The 14897-nt window shown below is 33.6% G+C and overlaps 1 protein-coding gene across 1 annotated transcript in view; it reads left to right on the top strand.

The window, feature by feature from the left end:
* Positions 1-8921, top strand: part of LOC150078970 (uncharacterized) — a 141359-nt gene extending 132438 nt beyond the window's left edge. Inside the window, exons 10-11 of the mRNA XM_090382907.1 lie at positions 820-912; positions 8160-8921. Of these exons, the coding sequence (XP_090239033.1) occupies positions 820-912; positions 8160-8921 (855 nt within the window). The remainder of the gene's footprint in view (positions 1-819; positions 913-8159) is intronic.
* The last annotated feature ends 5976 nt before the right edge of the window (positions 8922-14897 follow it).

Genomic DNA, 14897 nt, shown 5'->3' with positions numbered 1-14897 from the left:
GATCAAGCATTTTTGCATTACCTATATTAGACCATTTACTAAAAATGTTCTTCCCCCCCATATATGATGACAACTGTACCACTTTCTATTTTTATTTTTTATTTTATTGGTATTTTGCAGTACTAATTTTTCTTTACAGTTCTCCAACCTTCTATTGGCTTAGTAATTTAGCCCATAATTTTCTTAATTCATCATAACTTTTAGGATATTAACATTCTTTCACCTTTCACATATCTACTACACTTCTTTTACAACTATCCTCACCCTTTAGTTATTGGCACTGTGTAACTTTCACATCCATTTATGCACACTTTATTTAAAATATTAATACAAACATATATATGTGTGTGTGTATATATATATATAATATTATTAAAATATAATATTGACAGAAGTGAAAGAAGGCAAAAGTACCACAAAATTGCATCAATGTATTTTTTCTTTATCAGTCTGGCAGTGAAATCCAGTTCCAGCCTTGCACAGCAAAGATGTGCGACTCCAACTTCTGCCTGACTTTATAGGAATGCCAGCATGCAGGCCATGTAATTGTAATTCTTAATTTAAACCAGTTTTTGCCACGAAGAAAAATCTGGAGAACAAGGACACACTAATTTCTGTTGTTAAAACCTTCTCTAGGTAGTTAACAATAAACTAATATGTATATTTCATTAAAAGAATTGTTTATTTACCTAGCTAATATCTTCTTCAAAAAAATGTTTCTATTTTTACTTGTTTGTTTGTTTTTGGTTTATTTATTTATTTATTTATTTTTTTGTTACCAAAGTCAAAATTGTAAAAGTAAGAAAATTATTTTTCCAGATTTCGGAAAAATATGAAATGGAAAGAAGGGCAAGAAAGCAGTTACAAAATGAGGTCCGTGAGTTGCGATTGCTTGTTAATAAGCTCAGTATAGTAAGTACCATGAATCCCAAATATATCCCTCTTTTTTTTTTTTTTTTTTTTTTTTAAATGAATACCTTTTTTTTAAATGAAATACCTTTAGTGTTTTTGAAACACTGAAGGTATTTCAACCTATAGCAGATAGTAACATACTGAGTTGAAGGCCATTGATCATACTACATGATGGAGGAAATGGGGATAGCCAGAGCTTTGCTCTGGAGACTAAACTTGGGTTCTACCACTTCAAGCCTCCAATAAGCAAAATGGTGATATTACATCAGTTGACAAGAGTGATCTACCACCTAATTTTGCCTGGTAACACAGAAGGGTGGCATTCCTCCATGTGGTGTGGGTGGTCACCTTCAGTATACTGTGTCGTATTTCAGGACTTGCACACAGGGGTTATACCCAAGGTTACTAACAGTCCCACCATTGTGAAGGTGCAAGCAGGTGGAAGAAGAATGAATATCCAGCAACTTAAGCATCATTCAGTACTCATATTTTTGAGTATTTTGGAAGGTATCATCCAGTTATTGCCACAGTTGCAAGATGGTTGGCAGAGTTCAAAAGTGAACAGGAATTAGTTGAGGATGATCCAAAATTTAGTTGATCATTTGAAACAATCAATTCTGAAACAGTTGCCATCATTGAATAAAAAAAAATATTAGAAAACAGAAGAAATTAAAGTGTCTGAACTTGAAAAAGTACTTGACATTTCCCATGGAAGCATTTTAACAAAAATACATGATGGTGTATTTGGACATGAGCATTTGCAAATGTCCAAAGTTTGTGCAAGAAGAATTCCCAGAAACCTTTCCATTTGTGACAAACATCAAAGTGTAGTGTCATCAAAAGGAATATAAAATTAGTTCTTGCTGCTCCAGATAGAATTTTATCCTTTTTAGTGAAACTTTGCTTCATTTTATGATCTTGAATCCAGATTAGAAACTAGAAAGCATGCAGTGGAAGCACAAGGGTTCTCCAGCCTTACAAAACTTTTGAATCAAATCATCAGCTAGAAAAGTATTAGCCTCAGTTTTCTAGAATACAAAAGGATTGCTATTAATTGATTACCTTGCACCTAAAACCAGGGAAATATGCAAATTTCAAAGTTGAAATTGTATGTGTTGTGGGGGGGAAGGAATGGGCAGAGAACGATAAAAGTTGTCATTGAGATTTGCTTTTTTGCTTTTCCCATGCACAGGCTAAAATTCATGAATGTGGATTCCAACAGTTAAATCACCCCATTCCCATACAGTCCAGATCTGGCTCCATGTGACTATTATTTTTTCAGAAACCTCAAGGCTAATCTTTGTGGAACTTATTTTAAAGATGATGAAGAGCTAAAAGCCGCTGTGGAAACCAGTTTCTTGATGCCCTATTTCCTCGATGCCCAACTTGAAAAATTTTTTTTTTTTTTTTTTTTTTGAGGGATTAAACTCCTTGCAGATTAAATACAATAATGCATTGAACTTTGTGGTGAATAAATTGAAAAATAAAAATCATAGAATTTTATACCTATATCGTTTATAATCTGTTCTCAAAATGTTTTGGTCATCCCTTATAATAAAATGAAATTGAATGCAGAAATTAGGGGGAAAAAAATCATAAAGACATAAAAATTTAGTAAAAAATTGGGCACCGGGCACCTTGAATATACTTAGTCTTAAGTATTATCTGTGTAAATTGCTGGAGTGTCCTGTAATTGGTCGTGATAATAAAAAAACCCTGGCCCTTACTCAAAACTAATTATTTATTTTATTTTATTATTTTTTATGTAGTCAGATTATCAAACTGTTGTGAACTAATTTATGCCAAAGACTGGTTCTGCATTTATAAATTATTGTTCAGTTTTATCCTTTAGTTTAAAATCAAGACTTCGGGTTTTTAAAGCTTGCTCAAAAAATGGTTTATGCAGGACTGAGCTCATCACCATTTTCAATCTTAAGATCAAAAACACCTGATAGAAATCTGAGATTGCAAAACATCATTATAAATGCTCCCATGCTTTTAATGTAAAAGAATTTGTAATTATCAGAGAAGAAATGGATTTTATCAAAAGAAAAGTTAAGGAAGTTATGTATGTAAGAAAATTTAAGATATGACACTAAATAGAGATATGGGCATAGATGCATTATGGATACACCTTTTCATCAATTTATAATTAACATTTTTTATTTAATTAATTTCCGGTTTCATTTCTTCATTTCATTTTTTTGGGTGTTTTTTTTTTTTATGTAAACCCTAAACACGAGAGGTATTGGAACCTATAGTACTTAGTACTGTGCTTGGGTTGGAGGTTGAGAAGTCGAAAGAAGATATTTGAACTTCTGTAGACCGCAATTTTCAGGAAGGACATGAAGGAAGGTTGTTCCAGAAAACGGCAGTTGAATGAATAAATGAGGAAGATGAAAAGTTGGTTCTGTGAGTTTGAAGTTGGACAGTAATGGATTTTGTCTGGTGGCGGCACGTGTTCGGACAGTTTTGAAAGAGAGAGCGGGAATTATAGAAGCCAGTTCAGAAGAACAGTGCCCATGGAAATATCTGTAGAAGAGGCATGCAGCAGAAACAGTACATCCATGAGACAGCGAGTGGAGAGACTCTGTTAGAGATGAATCATTAATTAACCTAACTGCCCTCTTCCGAATGGAATCAAGAAGCCTGAGAGGGGTTTTGGGGGCACCACCCCAGATGTGGGAACAATGTTCCATGGTAGGGCGGATTTGCAATTTGTACAAAGTGAACAGCTGTTTGGAAGAAAAGTAACGCTGAGAGCGAAAGAGAAAACCAAGTTGCAGAAGAAGCAATATTTGTAATGTGCTTGTGCCAAGAGAGATTAGAAATCAGGGTAATCCCCAAAAGAGATATATCATTTTGCCTAGGAATCGGAGTGTCACCAAAGATAAGCATAGGAGCAGAAGAATCCTTTTTGCGAGATATAAGACAAGACTGAGTTTTAGAAGGATTGAAATCAATTAAGTTGTCTTCACCCTGCTGGAGAATTACCTGGAGATCGACATTTAAGGAATTGGCAGTGGATATTCGAGAAGTTGAAGCTGATTGAGCAGGGCAAGGTTTCTCAAAATGGAAAGTGGAATTCAGTGTACTATCATTGGCAAAACTATGGATAGGATTTCCAGTCAATGGAAGAAGGTCATTAATATACAAGAGGAAAAGAGTGGGGGAAAGAACCGAACCTTGGGGACACCGGCATTAGTGGAGAAGTTAGAAGACAGAGCACTCTACTGTCACCCTCAGTGAGCGATCAAAGAGAAAACTGGAAAACCAATTACAAAAAACAGTTGACAAACCATAAGATGGAAGCTTGTTTAGAAGACCTTTATGCCATACACGATCGAAAGCCTTTGAAGATGTCAAGAGCAACTGCCTGTGTTTCACCAAACTTTTCCATTGAATTAGTCCATAAATGGGTAACATAAGCCAGAATATCACCAGTGGATCGACACTGACGGAATCCATACTGGCGATCGTTGATCAGACGGAAGATTTCTAGGTAGTTTAAGAGTTGGCGGTTAATTGATTTCTCCATTACTTTAGAAAGAGTAGAAGTAATTGCAATGGGACAATAAGTGGATGGGAGGGATTTGTCACCCTTTTTAGGAACTGGCTGGATATGAGCAAATTTCCAAGCAGAAGGAAAAACACCTTTGGAATAAGAAAGTGAAAAAAAGGAAGCAAACAACAAAGTTCAGGAGTGCAGGCTTTGAGAACAAGTGGAGAAATACCATCAGAACCTGGAGCTTTCTTAGCATCAAGATTTGTCAAAATCCTTCTGACATCCTTTTGATGGAAGACCACAGGAGGCATTGAATGGAGCATGTTGGGAATGGTGGGAGGTGTTTTACCAAGATCATTAATACATGAGTTGGAAAAAAAATGGGATGCTAGCAGGTCACCTTTATCCTTGGCTGATGTGACAACAGAACCATCTGGTTTGGACAGAGGTAGGAGCAGAGATGGGCAAAAGTTGCGGCCAATAGCTTTGGCAAGAGACCAGAATGCTCGGCTACCATTAGGGCAAGAAGAAAGTTTTCTACTCTTAGCCTGTTCAAAATCTAGTTTTGACTGATTAATAACTGCTTTACAATTGTTGCGAGCTTTGGTGTAGGCAGAAAATGAAACTAAAGAATTGGAAACAAGTCAATTACAGTATGCAGTGTTCTCTTGAACAGCCTTAGCACATTTATTGGAAAACCAAGGTTTAGATAAAGGACGAGATTTTAAAGTGGAGTGTGGAATAAAAGATTCCATTCCTACAAGAATAATTTCACTGACATGATCTGGGCAAACGTTGACATCAGAAGTTTTGAAACAGTAATCCAACCAAGGAAAAGAAGAAAAAAAATCTCACAGGTCATCCCATTTTGCATTCTTGTAATGCCAAACAATACGAGGTTGGGAATAGCCACGAGATGAAGGCTCCATTGGAGAAGAGACAATCACCAAGTTGTGATATGAGGTGCCTAAAAGACCTCTCACTTCGGCCATGTACTTAGAAGGGTTGTTTGTGAGAAAAAGATCAAGCATGTTGGCTGTATGGTTAGGATTGTCCAGTATTCTTGTAGGTAAATGAACAATCTGTGCAAGGTCATTAGTAATTGCAAAAGCCTCAGCATCTCGACCAGCTCTGGGTTGGTGTGACTAGAAAACGGAAGCCAGCTGGAGTTGTGAACATTAAAATCACCAACTTGGGGTTTAAAATTGCTGACAAGGGAACAGATCTTTAGAAGGTAGAATAGATTACTTAGTCTGTCTGATTAACCAGTCAGAAGGTCAGTTACATTCTGACCACTGAGGAGAGTCACGAATGTGATTGAGGTGCTGGTATAGGCTCCGGAATGTGATGCTTATAAAGGTACCCACAGAGAACAGTGGCTTAAATTGTAGTTATCACCTGATAGAAATTTTGGAACTTCTCCAGAGCTTGACAGTACTACTCATCCTTAATATAAGATGAAAAGGAGCGAAGGATTACATAAATTGCATTACCTCCTATTACTTTTCTGTAATCCAACCATAGATATTCACATCATAGTGACTTGCAAACAGCCCAACAAGAGATCATTTTTAAATGAAGCTATGAAGGAGAGTGAAGATGAATGAAGATACAAGAGGGAAGATACAAGATGAATGAAGATACAAGAGGGAAGATAACATTGCAAAATGTAAAAAGACTATAAATATGATGTGTATAATTGAGGAAATTATTAGAACCAGGTTAAACTCCAGAATTCTGGAAAACATCTGGGACAAACTGCTGCTCAATAAGGACATGGATTTTTACTTGGCTTTGAATGTTTTGAGACTGCATACTGCCACACCCCTATAGCTTACATACAAATTTTTATTAGCACTCCTCTTCAAAACAGTTTCTTCCCTGATCGTGATATATAAGTATTTTAATGTTCCTGCCTTGAATGAAACATTGCTGGAAGTCTTCAACTGTGAGCCAGTTGAGTTGTCATATTCTTTTAGTTGGTTGGAATACCATCAATCATCATTATTTCAGCTTTGAAGATAAGAAAAAAAAAAATTACATTTTGCGAAGTTGGGTGGATATGAATATGGAGGATGTAGTATTTTAATCTCCCCCCCCCCCCAAAATTGTCTGACTATCCTGGAAAAATTCATAATGAATGATATCCTGAATTTAATTTAAAAAAAAAATGCTTCACACTGACCAAACCTGTCATGCTTTTTTGGATGATAAGAGTTTGATGATATCCACTGAGATAACAATTGGACTGCCAGTGCCAGCCATGCAGCCATGTCTGTATTGGTTCCCTTTCCACTCATCTTTTCATTTCCAAACATTAAATATTTTGGTCATCATTCAACAGCCTTGGAACAAATTTTGCTGACACTTGAAGCTTGTCAAGGTATTCAGTTAGAATTGCCTGGCATGATTCAGTGGAAATTCCCATTTCATCAGTAGTTTCTCAAATGGTTAATGGTTAAACCAGAACAGATTCTGCTCTGCTTTTCTTACTTTTTAAAAAAACCTTTTATGTGAACAGTTGAGGGAATAGAACTGCATTTGTGTTTCATCCATTGATAAACAACAGCCCTACTTGAAGGAGTATCACCTTACTTGGTGCAATTTTAACACATCTGAAAGTTTCTGTTCCATTTTTCCTATTCTTCACTCAAACCTTGTGCATACATGTTCTGTCATATCCATTATGATTATGACAAAGGACTAAGACCAATATGAACTTCAACACAAGCTGCTCATTACTGGTTTGGTAGAGCAGGAAGTGACTTGAGCAAATATGGTGACCCTTCCAACACTTCTTTTGTGATAAATAAAGTTTAGAATTTTTTTGTTGCAACCTCATATTTTTGCATCAAATTCACACTATGCTTTTTTTCTTGTAACTTTCAGACTTTGTTGTAATATGGACACCACACTTCTCCAATGTAGTTCAGAAAATAGGTTTTACTAAGCATATGTACAAGTTCAGAATGATACAGAGCTCTCCTGCATAATTTGCCCATTCTGACACTACATTGAGTTGACCAATTTTTAAAAGTCTGGGTTTAAATCCTATCTCTGATAGGATTTAATCCTATCAGAGATTTAAACCCAGACTCCTCCTCAGTTTTGCTGAAGTTAGTCAATCTCAAGTGAATGGGATAGAGTTCTCCATGTGTTATTTTAGTTTTTTCATACAGCACAACTGCAAATCAGCCCAAGAACGAACACACACACACACACACACACACACACACACACACACACACACACACGTACAAACAATACATGGTAAACCATGTGAACTGGCATACCATTGGAACTGATGCATTACTACCAAAGCAGTTGATGTGTTAAATACATCCCTCCCATTACTATTTATTAATTGTTTGTCTCAGTAAGACTTTGATGAAAACTTTGACAAGTTCATTGTAATGTTTCATTCATTTTAATCATATAATTTAATGTTTACTTGGCATTAAAGAGGAAGCCCAGAAACCTTTGTTAGTTTATTATTTGGAATTGTTTAAGGTTAGTTTAGTACTGTGTTCATACATATCAAGTCTAATAGAACAGGCTTTATTATATGTTGCACTTAACTTAGGTAATAATAAATATCCTTGTTTAAGGATACATTAATAAGTAGTTATTTTTTTATTTTAAGTGTTATTCACATCATTGAACTCTGATTTTTGCCAGAGTTCATTAAAATTATTTGGTAATTAACTCCTATACTATGATTCTTTAAAATGTCTTTTCATAGGAAGTTGCATATCTTAGTAGCAAGCCACAGTCAAAGCAATTAGTTAATTCACAAATGATCAATACAAAAAAATCACTGTTGTCTTCTAAGAGTGAACTGCAAGAGTCACCTTTATCTTCTTCGCTGCCGCCATCACCACCTCTGACAATGCCTGTTTCATCAGCAACAGTGGTATCACCTTGCATGTCACCAGAAAAAGCAGAAATTATGCAAGAAAAACATATCCCTGCTTCCTCCAATCCAGTAGATGATGTGCATATCAGACAAGCTGAAAGAGAACAAGTGAAACAATTTGATATTAACCATACAAATATGGCTGTTGGAAAATCAGTACATGACACTGAACAGCAGCTAACTTGTAGGAATATATGCAATTCAACAGATTTATCCTGTGCTGTTGTTACCATTAAAAATCCTACTGAGGAAATAAAAAATGATATTCATTTTCTATGCAAATCCAATACTGTAAATTTTGATGACACCACAGTAAACACAAAAAATGATTATCAAAGTATAGTTTCATCTGTCTGGCCGACTCCAGCAGTAATGCTCTCTCCTCCACTACAATTAGATATGTCATTCAATAAACAACATCAGTCAACAAATAAGAAGTCTTGTGGATTTTGTTTAAATTCTCAGTTATCACTGTTAAATGACACTGACTTTCCTCAAAGAGACATATTTATCAATACATTTTGTGATGTGCCTTTAATAGATGGTAGTGTAATATCTGGTATCTGTGACAATACACTAGAAATATGATTATCTTTTCTTTTTTTTTTTTATCATTAGATGCTTGTAAGTTGTTGTTATGTGTTGTTTATATATGCATGTATATTTGTCTGTGTAACTTGTTTATTTTAATGAAGTTTGACAAAGTCTGATTATTGAATGTTGTTTTAATGCTTTTGCTTAATGCTCACCTGTAAAAATTTTCTGATAACAAAGTGCACAGTGTCGAAACAGTTTCCATAATAAGGGAGAAATTCACAAATAGTGTCAGTATATTAAACTGCTAATACATTTTGTGCTTCTAAGCAAAAAATAACTATTTTTACTGTTAATTGGTTTTATATATATATATAACTGTGAACAGACACAATTTGACCTCAGTAGCCCTTGTGTCATTAATCCAACAACAACAACAACTTATATATATATATATATATATATATATATAAAATGAAATTTTAAATTCCATATTTTTGGTGATTGTAGTACTTCTGTGATGTTACTGTCAGTGCCTTTTTATTTTTATCAAACCGGTTGTCCATCTACTTAAAATAAGATATTAGTTATAGATAGTAAATTATCTCTTATTACAGTTATAGATTTATGAATGGTATTGCCATATGTTACAGTATACACTGTTCATCAAAAATTTTAGACGATGACTGCCTAAAATGGCATTGCCATCACATTTTGTGATTGGCCAGTAGATCTAGGAAGAAATTTCTTTATTTTATAGAAGTAAACAAGAATACAAGGACAACAGCAACGTGCAGATTTTATCCATCTAACAATCAATATTCTCCATGGAGGAATCTTGGAATCTAGTGTGTACCTCATGTCCTTACTTTCTCTGCCAGCTTGCATTACATTATAGGAATTGCTTTCTGTTCTGTATAAAATTAACTCATAACTTAGGAGACTACAAAATATTTTTGCAGAGCTCTATTTCTTTGTTAATATTTTTAGTTCACTTTTTTTTTTTTTTTTTGTTTTTTTAATTTAGCAGTATGCAAGTTTAGATAACCGGACACCTTGCTTGTGTATGTATTTCCTAAATTATGCATTAATAAACCTTTGTCTTCATAATCTTCGCTTGTCTCTGTTCTGTAAATCTTTTTCATTCATACTGATGTATAAAATGAATTACTGCTGTTAGTAAAAACTCTGCAGTAATCATTTCATTGAATTTAATTTAATTGGATTTATAAGTTAAATTCCCTTCAAAACTTGGTCACAGAAGTTTTTCTTCTCCCACACATTAGCGGTATTTAATACTCCAGATAGGTAAACAAAAAGTCAGTGATAATACTTATTTGTAAATTTGCCACTTGGCCATTATAAGTCTAACATACAATTGCCTGCTTTATGCCATTAATTTAATATGTGGTAATGAGGAGAACTTCATTATGACAAATGTTTCTTATATTTTTCTATCAAAGAGACATATAATATTTTCTTTGCTCTCTCTCTAATGTGTGCATACCAAATTGGCTTCTTATGAAACCATCTTTATTCCTAAATGGTATGCTATACTCTTATAATCGTTGCTTGCTAATGCTAACGTCACATTATTTAAATTGATTTCTGAATTGTGATGTATCCTATTATGGTGCTGACTGTCAAATTCCTTATTATGGACTACCTCTAAATCAAAGTATGATGGTAAAATAGTCTGTAATTATATGTACTTTGATCATAAATTAATATATCTCCTAACTTTAAATTTTATTTTTCTGTGCTTTGAATGAAGTGCATAATAAAAACAACCATAACCTGAACAATTTTTATTGGGTCAGCTCTGAGAGCTATGACATCTTGAATCAGTCTTGTTTAATGCTACTTTTTTGTTCTGAGTACTGTGTACTGTATTTTTTTCTTTAATATATATGTTTTTCCTTCAAATGTGATATTTTTTATTGAACAGGGTTAGAATAACTTTAAACACAATTTTGTTAGTAATTGAATGTGATACCTTGCTACTTAGATAATTTTTAATAATTTAATTTGGCTTTTTTTAAAGCAGCTTCATGCTTTAATATCAACTAATCACAAAATATAGTCCATAAAGTGAACTTTTCATTAGGAAGAACACATCTCTTTCAGAAATTATTAATATTCTTCATTGCCATTCATTATATGGTTAACAGTATTTCCATAATAGACTACGCAAAATTTAAATGAAAATATAAGTATTTTTGATGGCATTGATCTCTCCAATTGTGGGACTATCATTGTGAGTTTCTCATACTACTATACTATAAATAAGTAATACTTGTCTAATAAGAAAAGTATACTGTTACTTATAGTGTGGTGCTATACCCCCTCCCTTCCAACAGCTGTTCAAGTACTTATTGGCATCTTATCAGTGAGAGGCTAGGTACCTCAGTGTAGTACCTGACAAGCCAGTGATGACAATACTTCTAAAATGAAAACTTGCATCCAATTTTTATAAACCAGTAATAATTTGAATAAAAAGATAAAAAAATCTTTTCTAAGGCATCAATCTCTCAAATTGTGAAGCTACTGCCACAGATTACATGCTACACTATAAATAAATAAAACTTCCCTAAAAAGTGACGTATAATGTGATGCTTCCTCCCACCCTTTCCAGATGGCTATTTCTGTACAACATTAACACCTCATTACTTACCAGCAGCCTCACTGTTTGACAGATCAGTGGCCTTAAAAAGATTTTTATATAATCATTCAAATTCTGCCTATTTTATAAATATGCACACAAGTCATATTATGAAAATATAGTTTTATTATTCTTAGTGGTTATCTAACTCTTTGGCCTGTTTACTACTGACAGGTCATTGAACAATTTGAAAATAAGTATTTTTGAAGCTCAAATCTGAAAACTAGTTTTTTTCATTATCGGTTATAACACTGATAAAGTGCTAGCCTCCCAGCAGCGAGATGCCAATAAGCACTGAAACTCGGTCTGGAAGGCAACATCACATTATGAATAAAGTTACATGATAAATCTTGTTTTTGAGAAGTGTTGCTTTCTTAGTGTAACATGTAGGCAACTCATAGTGGTAATCTCACAGTTTGAAAGATCAATGCTTTGAAAAGATTTTTATCTTATCATTCAAATTTTCTTGGTCTGTAAAAAAATCGATTCAAGTCTTATAGTAGAAAACAGCATTATGTATTTGAGTGTTATTTTTCCCACTTGTTTTCATATCAGATTGTTCTTGTAAATAAACAAGACCTACTTTGATATGATCCGGTCTAATATGCACAATAAGAAAGAAGTACAGATACACAACGTTCAGTTATATCAAATATAAATACTTTAGTGCACATTTACTCTCAGCTATTCTAAGTTGATCCACAAACCAGAAAGAATAAATGGATATATATATATATATATATATATATATATAGCTAGAATCAACACTTAGTAACTTATTGAATATAAAATTTCAAGAATTTGTTATGGATATATATAATATTCATGAGTGATTGTTAATGTATGATATGACATATATATGATAGTATAATAATGAGATTTTGCTTATTTTCAAAAGCAAAATTATTTTCATCAGTTAAAAGCGTAGCTAATGAAAACAAACAATATAAATAACAAATATATTTTATAGATGTGAAGATGATGTAAATTATGTTCATTCTGTGTGATAATGAGGTATTCATGTACAGTACATATAAAAGTATTATTCTTCAATAACAGATGTTATTTATTATAATGATTCTGACAATTAAATTGTTTTTGACATACAAGTGTATCACTTGTCATTTTGTTGGTTCACACAATGCAAGTCACATTCTTAATTAGCACAATTTTATCCAGCTCCATTATCAGACTGTGTTAACCAATATTTTTATTAAAAATTTGAGGGGGAAAAACCCATTTCAATTATAATACTCACATTTTAATATGGGTTACTTAAGAGTCTGAATCCATCTAACTAGGTAACCCACCCACATCTCCTAGTTGGTTCCTAACTAGGCTTGCATTGAAAAGTGGACATTGAGTGAGGAACCAACTGGGTTCCTCACTCAATGTCCACTTTTCATCTTATGGTGTAGCCTGTTAGTAAGTTGCCAGTGTGAGACCAAGCCAACCAAATTGTTTAAATTACAAGTTGAAACCCTATTACTTTGGTAGGACAATACAATCAAAACTCATGCCACCTGGGATGTTGCCTGAGTCAGAAAGTTCCTTGGTGCACTTGTCAGAGAAACAAGACAGTACAAAGAAGTGGAATTAGCAGAAGAACCAGTTTCCAAGAGAAACAGACATCTGTGCAGTCCTTGTTGTTGAGCCATGACGATAAAAAAAATTTTCCCATGCTGCTTTTTTTTTTTTTTTTGTTTCGAAGAATAGCAATTATATCCACTGCTGGCTGCAAGGCATAGTATTTTTGAATTTTAATTGTACATTCTAGAATTATTTTATTTTTTTTACAAATAATATTTTTAATGTAAATAAATCATGATTAATTTAAACTTTTATGATTTAACTAGCTGATAACTCGGCTAAACTATTCCATATATTACTTCTTTATGATATGCTTTTTACCTCCTACCAGCACCCTCACAGCTAATACTGGTTATAATTGCTGTCCTTCTGCACACGAAGTAAAAAAGGGCCTGGGTTTGAATCTCATCTCAACAGAAGGAACTTTTAAGGGCTTTTTTCACATCATGGCTGAATTTGTTAGTCTCAGGCAAGTGTTGCATGGTTTTTTCTCTCAGAAACTTGGATTTTTAATCCTACAAAACAGACAAACCAAATATAGAATATGTGCAATTTTCAGATGTGCTATAGTAGTATGATGCCTCATTGCCTTATTTGCCTCACTGTCAATTCAAAACAAACCAAACCTCCCACCAAGGCTATTTCCAAAAGCTGCTTTACCATAAAATTGTTTCAAGTTTATAAGATATGTAAACATTACACTGTATTCTGTGTTGTTTAAAATTAAATAGTGCAGGAAAATTTTTTTCACAATTAGCATTAGCATTAGTAGAGGCATATGATGTAAGAAAGCAAGCTTATACAGCATCAGCCAAAAAAAAAAAAAAAAGAAGGAAAAAACCCTTCCCATTTCACCCATCCATTCGTTCCAAATGTTTGTCTAGTTCTGCCTTGATTTTATTTAAGCTGTCCACTTCTACAATGACAGATGGAAGTTTGTTCTGACAATCAACCACCTCCTGGCTAAAGGCAAATTTCCACACATCTATTTTACAACTATCTTTCCTCAATTTGAAATTATGTCCCCTCAGGCGATTAATCTGGGCAAGAGGAAGAATCCCATCAGCATTGAGCTTGCTCAAACCATTCAAGGCCTTATACACCTTAAATTAAATACAGAACACAAAGGACTTCATCCTCTTGTGTTTCACAGAACAGAACAGTCACTAAATGAAGTAACATATAATGATCTTTGTTGAATAATGTCATCCATTTGTGACTTTCTGCTATATTAATTTAATATTTTGTTACCCCTAACAAATCAAGAGTTCGTGGGTAGTAAATGGATGGCCATTACACAAAACAGAAGGAACTGGAAAATGGCTGATGATGAACTAATTAAATTCCAGTAACATATGGCTTGAATCTTGTCTTTAAAAATTCTAAATATATTTCATTAGCACACAGTATACTGTTTAAATATCTTATAGTCACAGTCCCGTGTTGAAAAATGCCCTTCATATCCATATTGTTTCAAGTCCTCATTAATAATTTGTTGGGTTTATGAATACCTGAAATTTCACAGAATTTGTATATGATCAGGATTTTGCTGTAACTTGTAATTGCTGTTTTTTGCAATAAGAATTTCATGAGGGAATAGCATTTCCCTCAATAGCATTTAGTCACAAACTAAATAATGCTTGTTAAGCTATGCATCTCTGTTCCCTTTAGTAGTTTTAGTACTCCACTCTGTCATAGTAATCACAGTTCTTTTTTTTTTTTTTTTTTAAATATCTATGAAATATGTGTCATGGATATTTAAAGGAAGTCCATAAATA

This window comes from Mastigoproctus giganteus, chromosome 10, assembly GCF_048544385.1.
Source record: "Mastigoproctus giganteus isolate SK-2022 chromosome 10, ASM4854438v1, whole genome shotgun sequence".
Taxonomy (NCBI): Eukaryota; Metazoa; Arthropoda; class Arachnida; order Uropygi; family Thelyphonidae; genus Mastigoproctus; species Mastigoproctus giganteus.
The sequence above is the reverse complement of the archived record's forward strand: the minus strand, read 5'-3'. Positions and strand labels throughout refer to the sequence as shown.